Source organism: Aquarana catesbeiana, linkage group LG02, assembly GCF_042186555.1.
Source record: "Aquarana catesbeiana isolate 2022-GZ linkage group LG02, ASM4218655v1, whole genome shotgun sequence".
Lineage (NCBI taxonomy): Eukaryota > Metazoa > Chordata > Amphibia > Anura > Ranidae > Aquarana > Aquarana catesbeiana.
In genome coordinates, this window is record NC_133325.1 from 751592905 (window position 1) to 751611874 (window position 18970).

At 41.4% G+C, this 18970-nt stretch overlaps 1 protein-coding gene across 1 annotated transcript in view; it reads right to left on the reverse strand.

Moving 5' to 3' along the window:
• URB1 (URB1 ribosome biogenesis homolog) overlaps positions 1–18970 on the reverse strand; it is a 137233-nt gene that overhangs the window by 61168 nt on the left and 57095 nt on the right. Inside the window, exons 16-20 of the mRNA XM_073617120.1 lie at positions 18759–18875; positions 8722–8860; positions 7805–7975; positions 4396–4589; positions 354–572 (exon numbers count right to left, since the gene is read on the reverse strand). Coding sequence (XP_073473221.1) covers positions 354–572; positions 4396–4589; positions 7805–7975; positions 8722–8860; positions 18759–18875 — 840 coding nt within the window. The remainder of the gene's footprint in view (positions 1–353; positions 573–4395; positions 4590–7804; positions 7976–8721; positions 8861–18758; positions 18876–18970) is intronic.

Here is an 18970-nt window from a genome sequence, read left to right on the forward strand (position 1 = left end):
AAGGCAAAGATGACAGCCCCCAACGGCAGTCTGGATGTAATTTCAACAATTGCAAAAGAGGGTCTCCTGAGCTACTAGTACACCCTTAACTGAAGACTGGGGCGCTTCTCTACCGGCAAGCCTGTGTTCTTCGGCTGAGTGTGGAGCTTTGGGAGGGATGCACATGGAATGGTGAAGGACATCGGCATGGCCAGCCAGATCACCCTCACATCCATTACATAAGTCAGATTTAATAAAACTGGTGTTCTTTTAACAATAACAAAAGGCAGATACACAATTTGTGCTGGTCTCGGCTTCACAGCAATGATCAGACACAGTGATAGATTTACAAGCACAGAGTGACAATTGGGCACCTTGTTGAAGTTATCTACAGTAGTCTTGAGGCAGAGCAGTGTGTGTTTCACAGCCATTGGCAGCTCCTCCTGTGGGATCTGGGAAATGGAGTCTTTCAGCATCTGCCTAGAGTCATCATCTGTGTACCCGTCCACAAAAGTCTTCTTCAATAGCAAATTAAATGAGGATCCTCCATCCTGTTCTGGAATCTCCATCGCAGATGTTTCTTCTCTGGAAAACTGGAACAAAGCAAAAGCAAAATCGTGTTCATTGTAAGATGCAAAGAAATGTTTGCGGTTACTTTGGATTCCATGTTCATTTTTTTTTAATTAGACAAAAACATTTTTTTAGAGTGTGTTCGGCCTTTTTTTGGGATAGATTGGAGACGCATAAGAGCCTCTGCCATGTTTTTCTGCTATGTACAGAGGACTGTGCGAGCAGTCTTGGGAACACTGATTTTAGTAACAGAATGAATCAATGTGTACATTTTTGAGGAATTTTGTCCAATTTTGGGGCAGGTCTACCAAATGTGGAGCATGGTTTCGATTGTCCACAGCTTCTATAACAAGCCAGAGATGCCTCTGGATACATCTTGGCAATCCTGGTACCAGGTAAAGTATCCTGTAATTAGCCTCTACGGGAGTCATGTTAAGGGATTCTTTGAGTAATCTAGTGGTCCATGAGGTCCAGCCTTCCTCGCTAGTCTCTAGGTCAGTCTGCCATGCTTGTCTATTTCGCAATTTGGCAGACAGCACTCTTTAGAATATAGATTTGTTACCTCTCTAATTGGTCCACTACATGCATGTGCTCTTACATAGGTTGAAAAAAAAAAAAAAAAAAAGTCCATCTAGTTCAGCCTATAAAAGGGAAAAATATACAATCCCATAAACACAATCCTATACCCACAGTTGATCCAGAGGAAGGCAAAAAAAACAGCAAAGCATTATCCAATTTGCTCCAGCAGGGGTAAAAATACCTTCCTGAGAAGCAATCGGATATTCCCTGGATCAACTTTACCTATAAATGTTAGTATCCAGTTATATTATGTACATTTAGGAAAGAATCCAGGCCTTTTTTAAAGCAACCTACTGAGCTGGCCATAACCAGCTCTTGAGGGAGTCTATTCCACATTTTTACAGCTCTTGCTGTGAAGAAACCTTTCCGTATTTGAAGATGAAATCTCTTTTCCTCCAGACATAAAGAGTGTCTCCTTCTCCTTTATGATGACCTTAAAGTGAATAACTCAACACCAAGTACACTATATGGACCAGTTATATATTTATACAGGTTGATCATATCCCTCCTTAATCTCTTCAGTTCCTCTAATCTTTCCTCATAGCTGAGCTCCTCCATGCCTCTTATCAGTTTGGTTGCTCTTCTCTGCACTTTCTCCAGTTACCTGATATCCTTTTTAAGAACCAGTGCCCAAAGCTGAACTGCATATTCCAGGTGAGGTCTTACTAATGAATTGTACAGGGGCAAAATTATATCTCTCTCTCTGGAGTCTCTACCTCTCCTAATACAAGAAAGGACTTTGTTTGCTTTGGAAAGCGCAGCTTGGCATTGCATGCTATTATTAAGCTTATGATCTTCCAAAACACTCAGATCCTTCTCTACAATAGATTCCCCCAGTTAAAAAGAGTTCTGACCTTAATGTATATTGACTTTTTGATTATGTTGATCTGATGCATGTAGTAGGTCTCGGAGGGGGCACATTTGAGTGTTTAAGTCATTCTGTGGCCAAAAAAGGAGTCCTTTACAATAGGCCCTCATATAACCACCACCTAAACTGCTGTGATTGGAATCCCAATTAGAATGTTGGGTTATGAAAGGGAGGGTCCACTGGAGTGTAAGGAGTTCACACAATTGTGCAGAGACGTCAGTTTTTCTGCACGCATTCTGTAACATCTATGTAGTTTTCTGCACTGGAAAAAAAACTGACGTGACATCAACACTGGTGTGAATAGTGCACACAACTGACAGGCATGAAAACTGATGTCAACCTGCATACAAACTGACTAACACCCATGTAAAATGATGTGAAACTGAAGTCTCTGCAAGTGATATCTGTGCGGTTTTCTCATCAGTTTTAATGCACGTATGGTGTGAACGAGCCCTGACTGTAAACTGACCCATAATTGCAATGAATGGGAGAGGGTGGGGCATAAGGTGGCTTTATACTAGTTCAATAGGAACCACATAATGTGAGGGGTACCTGCTTGTGTTTCAATAGTTGCCCAATCCGGTTTGGATGCAGCAGAATAAATTCTGTCAACTGAGCTGCTCTATAATGGTGATTTGGGACACCTAATCTGTGACAGGTTGACACCATACAATGTATTGAAACTGAACCTACAACCCCTCAGAACCCCAGATAGACTTTAGAATAGGAGATTGGAACTTTCTCAGATCAGGGAGTGATTATTAATGGGTAGGGTTCCCACCGACCTTTCAATTTTAGAAGTCCCTCATAAATATACTTCTACAGTTAGGTAAAGTAATGTATGCAAACAGGGTATGTCAAGTGAGAGGGTGCCCACAGGACCATCCATTGCTCAGTTTAAGGCTTATTTTATTTTATTTTTTATTTTTTTTACAGTTAAATGTTTATTTTGTAAAAATAAAAATATGATTCCACACCTAAATGGTACTTATATTTGCTGAAATCTTTTCAGGAAAAAGCTACCATGGGATAAAAGAAGGAGTGCAGTTAAAAGAATTCCTGCATCCTAATACATTTAACCTAATGTCATGTATTCTAGGTCAGTTTCATAAGTAGATGACTCTCCTAAAATTGTCAGGGTCTTGACAACTGCCAAGAACAGCTTACAGGTACATAGGTTACTGTGGGAAATGGGCTGCCTGTGACAAATATTTACCAGGATAGCTCAAAGTTGATCTAAAGAGATCCTGTTGCCAACCTAAAAAAAAAAAAAAAAAAAAAAAAAAAAAAAAACGCAAGGCAAAAGCACAGAAAAATCAAGTGCCTAAAGTGCATTTTCAGTGTTTTTTCTCTATTCATAAACGAGCACATATTGACTTTCAATGTGCTTTTTAAGCCTGGTTCACACTATTATTTTTTTTTCATTGAACGAAAAAAAAAACAAAACTGTCAGCTCCGGTCGGAGCCGCTGTACTAAGGATCCAACGTTAGTACAGCGATTTCCCCCACTGAGATGTTGCGTTCTAACAGAAGGACCCCCCCCCATTGGCTGAGAGCACTGATCAGGAGCCGGTCGGCTGCTGGTTTTCCAGCATGCTCGTCTGACAGAAGCCAGCAAAACTGGCTTTGTTCGGACAGGGTGCCATACACACGGGCCAAATGTTGGGCAGGAATTCAGCCCATGTGAATAAGGCTTAAAAGGGGTTGTAAAGGGCAGAAGGCTTTTTATCTTAATGCATGGTATGCATTAAGATAAAAAGCCTTCTGTGTCTAGCAGCCTCCCCAGCACCCCCTCTTACTTACCTGATCCCATCTTTATCAAGCAATGTCCACGAGTCCCTCGGCCATCCGAGACTATCTTCTGATTGTCTGAGACACAGCAGTGGCGCCATTGGATCCCGCGGCTGTCAATTAAAGTCAGTTAGCCAATCAGGGGAGAGAGGGGGCGGGGCCAAACGGCAGCTCCGTGTCTGAAGCTCGGCTCAGGTGCCCCCATAGCCAGCTGCTTGCTGTGGGGGCACTCAACAGGAGAAAGGGGCCAGGAGCAGCGAAGAGGGACCCGAGAAGAGGAGGATCCAGGCTGCTCTGTGCAAATCCACTGCAACAGAGCAAGTATGACATATTTGTTATATTTTTTTAAACAACACTTTACAATCACTTTAAGCTCGCTAGAGAGTCAATTCCCTAAAAAATCCCCCTCCTTCCTTGCACTTTATAGCCCATTATAGCCTTTTCCTCTTTTGAGAGTGTCTAACTAATGTCTGTGGTGGTAAAATGTGACATTTAAAAAAAAAAAAAAAAATTCTATACCGAATGCTATTAAAAATGTTAACCCCACACAGTTATAAGAAATAAATATTGTTTACAATAATGCTCCTTCATTTTAAAGTTTCACTTACTGTGGACTCTCTGGCAGATGGCGGTAGCCACAGGCTGTAATAGTTGTAAAAGTTGTGAAGTTGAATATACCCAACAGTATCCGAGGGCTTTAACTCTTTATCATAAGACTGGAGCATCAAGCAAAGGGCAAGTGGATCCCGTTGGGTGTGTAGTATGTCAGTCAGGACAGACACCAGATAAGGGATTACACATTCTGAAACACAGAGAAGACGACTGCATATGTCACAGTACAGAGGCAAATACATGCAGAATTCAGGAACTAGCTAGTCCACTATGGCAAGCCACTTTAGGAATTATGGAACAAGGCCTTCAACTAATAACAAAAGAAAGGGTCTCAACAAATTTTGTTACTTAGAATCAGCCAACACCAATCTCAATATAATTTACAAATATGCTGTAACTAGTAACACTACGCTAATATGGTAACTATTCAGTGTACATAAATATGTGCTACACACTAGAGCTGCACAATTAATCGTTAAAAAATCGTGATCTCGATTCACCTCCCCTGATGATCTCTCCTGCTGAGTTTGCCGATTCTTTCATATAAACAAGTGGAGAGATTATCTGTTCACTCAGCTGTCAAAAGAAAACATCCAGGCAGTCTGCCAAGTTTAGAACTTGAAACATTGTATCTAACTTCCTTCTTAGATCAAAGGGATAAACTTCTCTGTGTAAACAAATAACCTGGGCAATCTGCCAAGCTTTAAACAACGTGTAAATGCAGGAAGTTTAACCACTTAAAGTCTAAGCCCTGGTTCACACCATAATTCGCTGCGGACCGCACAGGAGCGCTGTGCGTCCCTGTTCACCATTTCAGGGACGAATCAGGGCCGATTCTATGCCTGAATTCGGCCCTGAAACGCAGCCAAAGACGCACAGCGTTTTTGTGCAGTGCGCACCGCAGCCGCCCCGGAGATATGTGAACCGGCTCCATAGGGAGCCAGTCACATTCTCCTGCTATGCGAATTAGATGTGCGGAAACGCACATCTAATTCGCATAGGTGTGAACCCGGGCTGAATCTTTTTCTGACACTTCTTTCTTAAGTTAAAATCAATATTTTTTGCTAAAAATATTACTTGGAACCCCCAAACATTATATATATATATATATAAAATATTTTTTGTTTTTTTAGCAGAGACCCTAGGAAATAAAATGGCAATTGCTGCAATATTTTATGTCACACTGTATTTGCCCAGCGGTCTTTCAAATGCAATTTTTTGGGAAAAAATACACTTCAATAAATAAACAAAAATGAAACAGTAAAGTTAGCACAATTCTTTTGTTTTAATGTGAAAGATGATGTTACGCTGCGAGAATCGTGAGAGAATCGTGATCTATCCTCTAAGCAAAAAAATTGTGATTCTCATTTTAGCCAGAATGCTCGTGCAGCTCTACTACACACCTTGTCAAAAGCCATTGCACATAATAACAACATGCAATAAAGAACACAAATCTATCAAAATAACACATGAAACAACAGTCTGTAACCCTATTTAGAAAGTTCAATAATAAATGAATCCACCGATGTTTATCACCTAGTACTCCAGGTGCAATCCTGCAACCTAATGGAATGGAACGAATCCCATTAGAATGACCACTTGTCAAAATACACTTCATAATCTACTCTCCAAGGAACAAAACTCACTTGGCAGGAAAAACGTATTAGCAAAGGACCAGTAGTGATAGAAAATATCATGGTGTCAGAGGTCAGTGGGTGTAAACAATTCCCTGGGTTGTAAGTCAGTGGGAGCAAACCATGATCCAGAGTTTCTGGTGAGTGGAAATAAACAATGGCCCAAGGTTGGTGGTCAGTGGAAGTAAACAATGATTCAGGTTGTGGGTCAGGGGAAGTAAACATAGACCCAGGGTTGGGGGTCAGGGGAAGTAAACATAGACCCAGGGTTGGGGGTCAGTGAAAGTAAACAAGGACTTAGGGTTGGGGGAAGTCAACATACACCCAGGGCTGGGGGTCAGGGGAAGTCAACATAGACCCAGGGTTGGGGGGTCAGGGGAAGTCAACATGGACCCAAGGCTGGGGGTCAGGGGAAGCCAACATAGACCCAAGGCTGGGGGTCAGGGGAAGCCAACATAGACCCAAGGCTGGGGGTCAGGGGGAGTCAACAGACCCAGGGCTGGGGGTCAGGAGAAGTCAACATAGACCCAGGGTTGGGGGTCGGGGGAAGTCAAAATAGATCCAGGGTTGGGGGTCAGTGAGAGTAAACAAGGACCTAGGGTTGGAGGTCAGGAGAAATAAACAAGGACACAGGTTTGGTGATCTATGGGAGGAAAAAAATGGCCTAGTACCTGTGGTCGTGGGAGAATTACTGCCTCATCTTTGACGTCAGTGGGAGAAATTGTGCCCCATCATTTGTATTAGTGGTAGAAATAGTGGCTTATCATTGACATCAGTGGGAATAGTGTCACAATGGTGAGATAAAGACTAACCAAGAGCCACAGTTTAAGCACCACTCTGTCGTCTCGATCTTAGACTAGATGGATATACCACTGACAAATCGGCACAATTAAGTCAGTATCAGCATATAGGTGTGTGTAATAGGTTTTTCTTTTAAAAGAGAAGTATGGGCATTAAAAAATATAAACATTCATACTCACCTAGGTGGATGCACTATCGGTGTCTTACTTATTGGTGGGTCTGTACCTACGTGTCTCTGTGACAATCCCGATATGATACATTTCATCACCTGGTCTCTGATGAAACCCAGGAGACAAAACGCATTCGCATTTACTGAGTGGAATATTGAGGGATGCATATCAGTGGATTTAATTACTAGGATATACTTGTAGACTATTATTTCATGTTATTTTGAATGATTTACACATTTTATTTTATTTTTGGTGCGCTGCCTATTCTCAATCTAATTATACCCCTACTATGCAAAAGCCAGTTACCCCATAGGTGCTCTCATGGGGGTACTAAATAAACCTCTGCTTTACTAAAGATATATTAGCCATGAAATAAAGAGGACCATCGGTATATTCTAGTAATCAATATATTACAATAAACCCCACAGGATGGGTCTATGACAGCTTGGGATCAGAGAAAGTGGGTTGAATGATGATGGTCATTCACCCTGGAAGATAGGCAACATCTAGTTGCGGAAAGCAATTACTGTGTTTGGGTGGAGGTGGGGGCCTTTCACAACTTTAGACTGGATGTGAGAATTGCAGCAAAAACTACTTTTTTTTACTTTTACTTGTCCATTTTTTTTCCTTGGCGTTTTGCTTTAAGGACCTAATTAGTTTGTTAGTGGAACATAAACTAGGAAACACTGAGTGTCAGTATAAGAAATTCAAATCTGTCTTTTTATTAGCTTCTTGTAATTTACTGCACAGTAAGAATCAGACTAGGAAATTTCAGCAGTGTCAGCAAATAATGTTCTTACCATGTTCATCCTCCTCTGATGTCAGGATCCTATTCCTGGCTTCCATTACTACTGGGACCACAGCACTGAAAGGAAATGTCTGAAGAATCATCTCTTCGTCAAGATTAAAGCCAACTTCTTCATCCAAGCCTTCACTGCCTTCAACAATGACATCCACCATGTCCATCACATCTGCAGCAAAAACAAAATGTAGATGCTGTATTTGTTTTAAATTCCTCACAATGCCGCTTGCCCCCCTCCCATCTCCTAGTCAGAGTTCTAGAGCACAAAGCATTGAAATTTATTAGCTTTTTTTCTTAAAGCGGGGTTCCACCCAAATTTTGAACAATATCTGTATGTATTCTCTTCCTTGCCTAGATACTGACATGCCGTTTAAAAAAATTTAAATCGCCGTAATTACCTTTTATTTTTCTATTCTTCTTTGCACTTCCCGTGGGAGTAGGCGTGTTTCTAGCCTCTCCCAGACTCCTGGGAGCTAGTCTCGGGCTTCCCAGGATGCCACTGAGCATGTGCGGGAATGAGCGGTGAATGCTGGGAGCACAGCATTCACCACATCCAGGAAATAAATGCTTGTGGGCTTCAAATGCCCACAATGAAGATGGAAACTGCCTGCAGTGAATAATATAAGTTATTCTTTCCGACGAAATCTGACACAGGCAGACATATTACACACAATATGTGAGTATGTAATGCTGAGAAGAAAAGTTTGTGAATGAACTAAAAAAAAAAAAAAAACGATAGATAGGTGGACCCCCGCTTTAAGCGAATAACCAACTTATGTTCTATATCTTTAAAGCTCAGCAAGAAAGCAAGTAATTTAATGGCATAGTATACAGCAAACGAGAAAATTTAAAATTATATTATATGTATTTATATATTTTATTCTTATTTATTTATTTGTTTAGAAAGAAACACACCATCAATGTGGGAGATGGGAATGCTGACTGTGTCGGAATCCTGCTTTCCCAAACTGGACTGGAGCACACTGGCCTCTTGAACGTAATCAGCAGCTTTGTCCGTGTATGGATATGGGTTAGATACCAGTTTGACCAAAGCCTGAAAGAAAACAAATTACAGCTGAAAGAATAAGTCACAATAGGCATCCCTGGCAGCAACATCACTGTCCCACCCTACAGCCAGAGCCATTTACAAAGGAGAAGGGAACTGGATGTGATGGATAAGAGGACCTAAAAAAATATAAAAAAAGAGGACCTTAAGGCTAGGTTCACACATGTCCAGTGTGAATCCCCCCTCTGTTTTCACTGTGAATTTCCAAAGCAGCAGTGATTTTAGAAGTGGTTCAGATGCAAATTTTTGGAGCTGGCAGCCACCAATGTCTTTAACTGTTTTTTAAAGCAGGGTTCCACTCAAATTTTTAACTTAATCTTACCCCTTACCCTATGCAGTTAATTGCATAGATGTTCAAATGCCGCACAAAAAAAATTGTTATCGCTGTAATTACCTTTATATTGTACTTTATTGCGGCACTTCCTGTCTCTCCTCCCATGGGAGTAGGCGTGTTTATTGCCTTTCCCCGGTGCCGTCTCCTGGGAGCTTAGTGTCAGGCTTCCCAAGATTCAGTGCGGAAACAATGATCATGCGCGTGAACAAGCTGTGAATGAACAGCATTCACCACATCCCGGAAATCAATGCTTGTGGGCTTCACACGCCCACAAGCAAGATGGAAACAGCCAGCATCACATTTTTTAAGTTATTCTTCAGTACGAAAACAGACAGAGGCGAAAATATTACACCCAAACAGTGAGTATTATTTTGGGATTAGCAAAGTGTCTAAATGACCAAAAAAAAAAAACTGGTCGCCGGACTCCCGCTTTAAGGAGCTGGCCGGAAAGCCAGCCGACGTGTCCTTAACAACGGAGGACTCATCAGTTGTCAGCTGTTCCCTGCTGACAGCTGAATGTTAAAAAAACAAAAAAAAAAAAAACAAACATTGCCGGCAATAAAAATGTGAAAAGAATGGGGGGGGGTTGGTTGTTTCCAAAATCCATACCAGACCCTTATCCGAGCATGCAGCCTGCCGGGCCAGGAAAAAGGGACGAGCGATTCCCCCCCCCCCTCCCTCCTGAACTATACCAGGCTACATACCCTCAACAAGGGGGGAGGGGGCTCTGCCACCCCTCACAACAAAGCACCATGTTATTGGGGACTAGGGCCTCTTTCCCACAACCCTGGGTGGAGGATGTGCGGGTCTGCTGGCAGGGTGCTTATCGGAATATGGAAGCCCACTTTAACAATGGGGCCACAAGGTTGTGATGGACTGTATTAGGTCGGTAACTTTAATTGCTATTGCACCATCCACTGAAATTTGTCTGTTGGGCCTGGTAGACACATTAGCACCCAAAAATGTGAGTCGTACTCTGCTCACGTTGCTCCTGTATTATGCTCGCAAAGTGATTATCTTGTCGTGGAAGCAACCGCTGGCACCTACCCTCATGGCCTGGAAGGCATTGATTAATAAGGCTCTGCCGCTGTATGAAGCTACATATCTCTGTAGAGGGGTACCTCATAAGTTTAAAAGGGTGTGGGGTGGCTGGATTGAGGATAATTCCACTGCATCTAATTGAATGCCTCCCAGTGACTAGTTGAATTATGTGGCGGGTGGAGAGGTTTGGTTAAGCCTAGATGGGAATTTTAGACTCTCCTTTACTACGGCTATTGGGGGATATTATACTGTGTATAACAACTGTATATTATATTTGTCCTCCCCCTTCCCCTCTTTCCTCCCCCCCCCCTTTTTTGTTTAATTTGTCTTCCCCTTTGCTATGATTTTTGTATGGAAAGATTTCTGATATCTGTTACTATTAGATATGGGAGCTGCATTGTACACTGGTGCTGAATTGTGGTGCTGAATGTTTATTATGTTCTAAGTTTGTATATGTTTTTTCTATGTGAAAAACCTTTAATAAAAAGAATTTACAAAACAAAACAAAAAAAACAATGGGGACACAAGATCCCAATGTGAATGAGTAGAGGTACATTGTAGCTCTACTTATTCACCAAAAAAAGCATCAAGAAGAAATAAAAACAGATACAGTTTGACAATTCCTTTATTAAAAATAAACAGTGTCCCCGGTGTGGATCCATCGTCAATCATGCCGCCACCGCAAAATCAGAAAAATAAAAATAAAAAAAAAAGCTCTGCCTGCGCCGAAGGCTCCCGACATCTGTTTGCTCCATTGTGTGACAGTTTTTAAACTGCTTAGAGGCGAGGACACCCGGCGAGATCACCTAGTGGCACCGCCCCCAAATGCACCGGTCACCTACGTCACAGGGGGTGGTCCACCAGATGAGGTCCCTGGGTGGCCCAGCGCCTAAGCTATTCAAGAATGGTCACACATTGAGGGGTGGAGCAGGTAGACAGCGGGAGCCTTCTTGTTAATGAGCTAGCAATTTACTAAAAATAATTGATTAACTGTACCAAAACCAAATCATAAATAATCTATACAAATAATAGTGAATGTGAGAAATGTGTTTTTTGTTTTTTTTTTTTTTTTTTTTCTTTTTTGGTGGAACGCGAGTTCTATGGTCCCAACCATCTTTAACATCAGCATATCGGTAGCTATATATCATCCTGCGGATGAATATGCTAGAAGTCTGCCATCTGTCCCTTCTGTGAAGGAGCTTCTTAAAGCTATGGATATTCCATCATTTGTAAATTTGGATGCAATTGACTTTTTTGTTTCATTTTTTCACTTGGCGTCTATGATTGTTTAGAGGCTTACTTCATTGTCATTCACAATTTATGAGAGTGCTTTTATTTTATATAATTTTTGCATTAGTTTAATGACACTATATCACTTCATAGTCGCGCTTGTTCATCACATATATTTGCGATTTGTCCTCTTTCACTTTGCATATTTTTTCCTTATTAGTGCATTTCATGCACGATTTCACCCAGTGCGCGGTTAATTGTGTATGGTATACATTATCAATATTTTTTACACATTTCTCACATTCACTATTATTTGTATAGATTATTTATGATTTGGTTTTGGTACAGTTAATCAATTATTTTTAGTAAATTGCTAGCGCAGGTTTATTTGTTATATATCATCAAAGTGTAAGCACTTTTATCCTGCAGCTGCAAGAGGATTTTTAAAGATCACTACATTACATGAATTCATTTGCGAGCGCTGTTTTATATATATTTCTTGTTAATGAGGGCTTCCAGATTCCGATAAGTCCCCTGCCAGGGTTCCGCAACCACCACCAGGGTTTGTGCACAACATGGGGACAAGGTGCTTTGGGGTGTCCCCCCATGTTGAGGTCATGTGGTCTGGTATGAATTTTGGGGGGGGGGGGGGCGCTCACACGTTCCCCCCCTCCCCTTTGGCCTGCCAGGCTGCATGCTCGGGTAAGAGTCTGGTATAGATTTTTGGGGGACCCCACGCCATTTTTTTTTATTGGCGTTCCCATTAAAATTCGTACCAGACCCGAGGCTGTCTGGCAGAGCTGTGCAAATTTCTGGATTGGATGAACAAGATCACACACAGAGCTCCCATGTTTCACATATTTCAACTGTGCGGTGATCAGCAAATTTCTGGACTGGATGAACAAGATCACAAACAGAGCTCCCATGTTTCACATATTTTAACTGTGCGGTGATCAGCTTTAAAGGGACCCCATTCCTCTGCCCATGCAGGGTGAAGTTAAAAAAAAAAAAAAAAAAATGACCTAACTCTCCCACCTTCCAAACAGCATACATTAACCTTTTCGCACTCCTCCACTGCTCCAGTTAGCCTTTAGGAGCAAAGTGAAATACCCTAGATATATACTAAGTATATACGCTTGCGCTAATGGTGTATCAAACAACAAAAAATAAAAATACAAAATGCAGCTGCTATACACAAAGTGCTAATCACTTGAAAAATATAAATATAGCACTCGCAAACACAATAAGTGAAAATATGTTGACCAAAAAAGGAACAAAGTCCAAATAAAATAAGTGAAAATTTTCTTGAATTTTTAATGCTTTGAAGTCCGTATAAAAGGTTTTCTGATTATTGCTCCACTATCTAGCCTGAATTGATGTCTATTGATTCTCTGGAAGTATTTGTTTGATTTATCAAATCAACAAAATGGCATTTCTGTCTCTCCTATGGATTGTGCTCTATCTCTAGAAGCGACTCTTTTGTCCCACCAACAAAATGGCCGCTATTCCAAATTTGATTGGTCCCTTGGAGGGGCGTTTCTCCTCCGCCCCCTATTTAAGATGGCTCAGCTAGCCAGAAATTAGGTCCTTGATGACGCCCTGTGGGAGGGCGAAACGTTGATGCTATTTCCGGTATCATTGACGTCACTTCCGGTCCCATTGAACGCACGCCAGGAATGGCGTTTTTACACCCACAGCTCAATGTTTGAGGCTTGTTTTATCTTACTTGTTGTAAGTACCCACTCCATTTTACAATAAAACCTTTTTTAATGGTACTTCACTATCAGTTCCCTTCCGTTTTTACTTCTGGGTACCTGTTGTTTCTGGCTGAGAAACTCAATAAAGGAATTCTGGACCTGAAGACTTATCACCATATCCGTCATCCCAGGATTTCTTTATCAAGCTGTAAATGACCCACCAGACTGAAAAGCTGGGGGTCGTTCAGATCTGGTGAGTGGGGTACATGAGGGGGTGTTGCACACCTGAATTTTTCCTTCACTTTGGATTGGAGCACCTTTAGTCACTTTATTTGGACTATTTTCACTTATTTTATTTGGACTTTGTTCCTTTTTTGGTCAACATATTTTCACTTATTGTGTTTGTGAGCGCTATATTTATATAAAAGAGAAATACCCAGCTCTTTCAGGTATGCGTGATTATGTGACTCTTTTCTCTTTGCAATGCGACGGTGCTAAGGGCATTTTGATTACACAGGGCTGTACCTGCCAAGTCCTGGGCAGCCAAACAAAGTGGTACAAGAGCAGTGATAGGGGAGTATCAACTGTTGGCGAGGGGGAGAGTTAAAGGGGTTGTAAACCCTCATGTTTTTTCACCTTAATACATCCAGGGGACCCCAGAAGAGGATGATCGGGGCCACACTGTGCAAAACTGAACTGCACAGTGGAGGAAAGTATGACATGTTATTTAAAAAGAACAAAAAAAAAAAAAACACGAAGCTTTACAATCACTTTAAGGATTGCTTTTGCTTTGCACTGCATGAGCACCAATGAAAACTGCCTATTATCTTCCTGTCAGGAACTTTAGGTTTCCTGTGGACCTCGGGACTTAAAAACTGCTAAAAAATGTTCTCTGTTACTGAATGGGGTCACTGTTTAGTAAAAGGCAGTGCTTGGGTGCCTATAAGAGTCTGAAGCTGCTGACAGACCAGTGTCCTCTTTTAGTAGCTTGAAGTGATTGTAAAGTAGAGATGCAGGATTCTGGCCAAAATGAGAATCACAATTTTTTTGCTTAGAATAAAGATCACGATTCTCGCGGCATAACGACATCTTTCACATTATACAAAAAAATTGGGCTAACTTTACTGTTCAGTTTTTTTTAAATTCATTAATATTTCTAAAGAAAAAATGTGCGCTAGGTGAATAAATAATTAAGTGATAAATACGTGAAACCTGTGAAGATACCCTGCAGCTGAACACTTATAACCCTGATAGGGGGCACAAATGTAACATATACAGAAAAAAAGTGCAGCGCTGGATAAATGTACCGTGACAAACTTAAATATAAATATATACAAAAAATGCAAATATATAAGAATACGTGATCACAAAATTTATTTGAATTTAAAAAAAAATAAAAAAAAAATATAAAAATATGATTTTCATAAACCCTAGTGTCCATATATTAATAAACAATGTGAAGTGATGAATTGGTGATTTCACTGCAGATGTGTATATTGTGACTTCCACCGCAATACACCGCCCTTCACCCTAGGAAGATTGAAGGCTTACCAGAAAGCCCCATTTAAAAAGGCATAGTGACGCCAACACTGGAATCCTTGAGTACTTCTTCCAGCAAACGAACCTCAGCCGTCATGGAAAGGATATCCCCCTCATAGATGTCCAAGCAATGCTCCAAACTGCTCACCTCCAGGATGATGGGTAAATAACAGCAGAGTGTTCACTTCATAAGAACCGTATACAACCACTAGAGATGTGATGAAAGGAGACCGCCCAAGCTCTGCAGAGGAACCGCATCCGCTGCCACCACCAGCTCTGAGTGGTGGCAGCGGAGGCTGGCATCTGTTGTCACCACCTTCCAGGTAACTGGTAGAAAGGATTTTCCTTTTTGAAGATTCTTGGATATTAACCACCAATTGAGGCTCTGATGCACCTTGGGGGATAAACGCATTGGGAATTCCAGAGCTTGGACCTTCTTGTTCCAAGTTGGCAGGATACTGTTTTGCAGCAGTCTTGAATGAAAGAAGCCACCATCTTTCCCAACAATTTCATGCTAAGTCGAACAGAAGGATTCTTCTTTGTTTTGATCAACTGAATCAGTTCCCTTATGGAACTGATCCTTTCCTGGGGCAAAAACACCCTCTTCTGAGTATCTATGATCAGCCCCAAGTACTGCAAGCTCCTTGATGGTTTTAAGGAGAATTTTTCTAGGTTGAGAATCCAACCTAGGTATTCCAGGTAGCTGACTGTGGTGACCAAACTTTGGTTTAAGCGGGCTACCGATTGATCTATCAAGAGTAGATTGTCCAAGTAGGCTAGTATCGTTATACCTTGAGCCCCTAACCTGGGTAAAGGAGGAGCCAGGACCTTTGTAAACACTCGAGGTGCAGTAGCTAGACTGAAGGAAGAGCTACAAACTGGAATGAAGATTTTGTAAACACTCGAGGTGCAGTAGCTAGACTGAAGGCAGAGCTACAAACTGGAATGAAGATTTTCTACCTCGAAGCACAGAAATTTCTGGTGAGCGGGGAAAATCGGCACATGGAGAAAAGCATCCTTGATGTCGATTGACGCCAGAAGTTCTCCCTTTGTAGGATGGAGACTACTGATCAGATTAACTCCATGCGAAAAAACGGATATTCAAAAACCGGTTTAGATCTTTGATATCTAAAATGGGTCTGACATCCCCGTTTGGTTTTGGAACCCTGAAAAGGTTTGAATAAAAACCCTAATCCTTGCTCTTCTAAGGGGACCACCGATATCACTCTTTGAGACAAGAGATGATCCAAAGCTAGAAAGAAAGACTTCTTTTTTCACTGGATCTCTGGGAACGTTTGATCTGAGAAAGCGAAGAGACGGGAACCCTTGGAACTCTAGTTTGTAACCTAAAGAAATTGAGGAAGCCACCCATCTGTCTTGACATTGTTCCTGCCAGACCCTTGAAAACTGTACAAGCTTTCCCCCCACTCGAGCGAGCGGGGGTGCCCCTTCATAGAGGCTTTAGTATTTTGTTTTGTGGGTTTCCTCCCCCAGGTTCTCTTTTGGCCCTGGGACTGACCCTGAGGTTTACCTCATGAACCTGACGGTGGAGGCCGTCGCTACTGCCTGGAGGCTAATGCCCTCGGCACCAGAGAAGAAGCACATTTTAAAAGATAAAAAATGCTTAAACTTCTTTTTAACCGGTAAAAGGGAACTTTTCCCATTAGAAAATTCTTTGGATATACCTATCCAGATCGTCTCCAAATAACCTTTCACTATGAAATGGGAAACTGGCCAAGAGCTTTTGCATGGCGCTTTGGCTGACCAATTTTTCAACCATAGGACTCTACGCACATGTACCAGCCCTAGCATGAGCAGTGAGGCCTGGAGAATAGAGTCTTTAATAGCGCCTACTGTAAAGCACAACGCTTCTGATATCCCAGCCAAATCTTGGGCCTGCTGATCAGGAATAATCTTGAGTACCTCCATGAACTGGTCCTTTAAGGACTGAAATACTCTGATCGCTGCCAGCCCAGGCTGAACCTGCAAGCAAAATATAGCTTTTAAAAAGGAATTCCAACTTCTTATCTGTTGGATCCTTTAGCATATGAGCATTGTCTACTGGACAAGTCAGGTACAGAGGACATAGCAGTGTCAACTGCTGGAAATCCCCATTTCTTATAGAACTCTTCCTCCGTAGGATAAAGTATTGAAAACTTTTTTGGAGGAAAAAAACTGTTTATCTGGGTGCTCCCACTCAGAAAACAAAAGCTTTTTTAGCCATGAATGGATAGGAAAAGCATGAACAGATTGAGGAGGCTTTAGTAAACCAAAACCAGAGGTGGGCTTATTGATTGACTGCGCTTATTGGCAGTAAAAATGTGGAGCGGACCAATTCAGTGAGAGACTGTACCAACCACCTTTCCTGCAAACCTGATCCTTTCGTATTAGGTTCTTCGGACATCAGCCTCTTCCTGGTCCCTTGAAAGAAATTCATCGTCTCTCGCCCCTTGTTCCTCAGCATGAGGGTCCTGAGCAATGGATGGGGAACTGTTATGCTTAGTCCCACTCTGGGATGCGATTAAAGCATCAATTTTTTGCTCCAAACTTTTGTTTTTAATTAGATACCTAACTGTTTCAGTTTTTTTCTCTCTAAGGTTAACCACTTCAATACCGGGCACTTTTACCCCCTTCCTTCAAAGGCCAATTTTCAGCTTTCAGCACTGTCACAATTTGAATGACAATTGCGTAGGTATGCAATGCTGTAACCATAAGAAATTTCTATTATTTTTTTCACACAAATAGAGCTTTCTTTTGGTGGTATTTAACCACACTGGGTTTTTTATTATTTGCTAAACAAAAAAAGGCCAAAAATATAAAAAAAAAAAACGAAAAAAACACGTTCTTTGTTTCTGTTATAAAATTTTGCAAATAAATAATTCTTCATAAATTTAGGCCAAAATGTAGTCTGCTTAGTTTCTTTGGTGAAAATAACCCACATCAGTGTATATTATTTAGTCTGTAGGAAAGTTATAGAGGCCACAAGCTATAATATATATCTAAAAAAAGTGATCAGTCCTGATGAACTGACACACCATCTCATTTCTTGAGGCCTGAAAACGTCAGGACAGTACAAATATCCCCCAAATGACCTTTTGTAGTAGACAGTCTGAGGTATTTAGTAAGAGGCATGGCACGTTTTTTGAAGTTGTAATTTTTTTACATAGTGTCATCAGTGCAGTACAGTGTCATCATATATCTGGTGTGGCTGTGATCAGGGACACTGACTGGTGACAGTATGTATAAGTAAAAAAAAAAAATGTTTTTTTCAAATGCTTTTTTTACAAATTCTCTTTTTTACATACTGTGACCATAGTAACATTGTGCAACTCTGGGGAGTTTTTTTTTTTTTATATACTTGCTCATAGCAGTGAATTTCACCACTATAAGCAAATATTTTACTGAATGAAAATGTGTAGACACTGTCTATTGTTGTGATGGGTCACAGCTAATCACATGGTACAAGTGGGCTGTGATTGGCCCTATCTATACCATGTGATCACTATGACCAATCACCGCTAGCAACACAACTTTATACAATGAATGGCATGAAAGGAAGCCATTCATGGTTTACAACTGTCATGTGATGTGCTGTGATTGATCACAGCGATCACATGACACAAGCAGCGGGCCGGTATAGTGATCAATCACCTGCTGTGTCCGGTGGACGTAGCGGGTGACAGATCGTGTCGGAGCGGCCGTGCGAGGCACATTCTCAGAAAGACGTCGTAAGATGTCCTCCCAGAACAATAGAGTTCCTGCCTGTCCGTCCATCATTTTACGACAATGCGGGCGGGAAGCAGTTAAGCATGGAGATCTCCGGGTGACAATGAGTAGAAGACATGATTATCTGAAACATTCAGCTTTTTTAATATTAGAGAGAATGCAGAAGAGACACATGCTGCTATGGTGGAGAAAAAAAAATCCAAAAACTCTAGTTGAGAGCTCTGACCATTGTCATCCCCTGTGGCTGCTTTAAAACACAACATGCATCGAATGATGACCTGTATACACTGTACTGGATATTGTCAACAACTGTTGTTACCGGCTCTAAAAACTGGATCACCAGTTCTTTTGCGTCCTCTTCCACTTTATCCAGACACCTCAGCCACAGCTCCAGCTCCTGCCAAGTGTATTCAAACACACCGCTGTCCCGCAGGATCTGCAGAATTAAAAAAAAAGAAAAATACTGTGATCAGGGACCTATATTAAAACAATAACGATAGACTTTTTATATTGATTACTACTATAATGCAC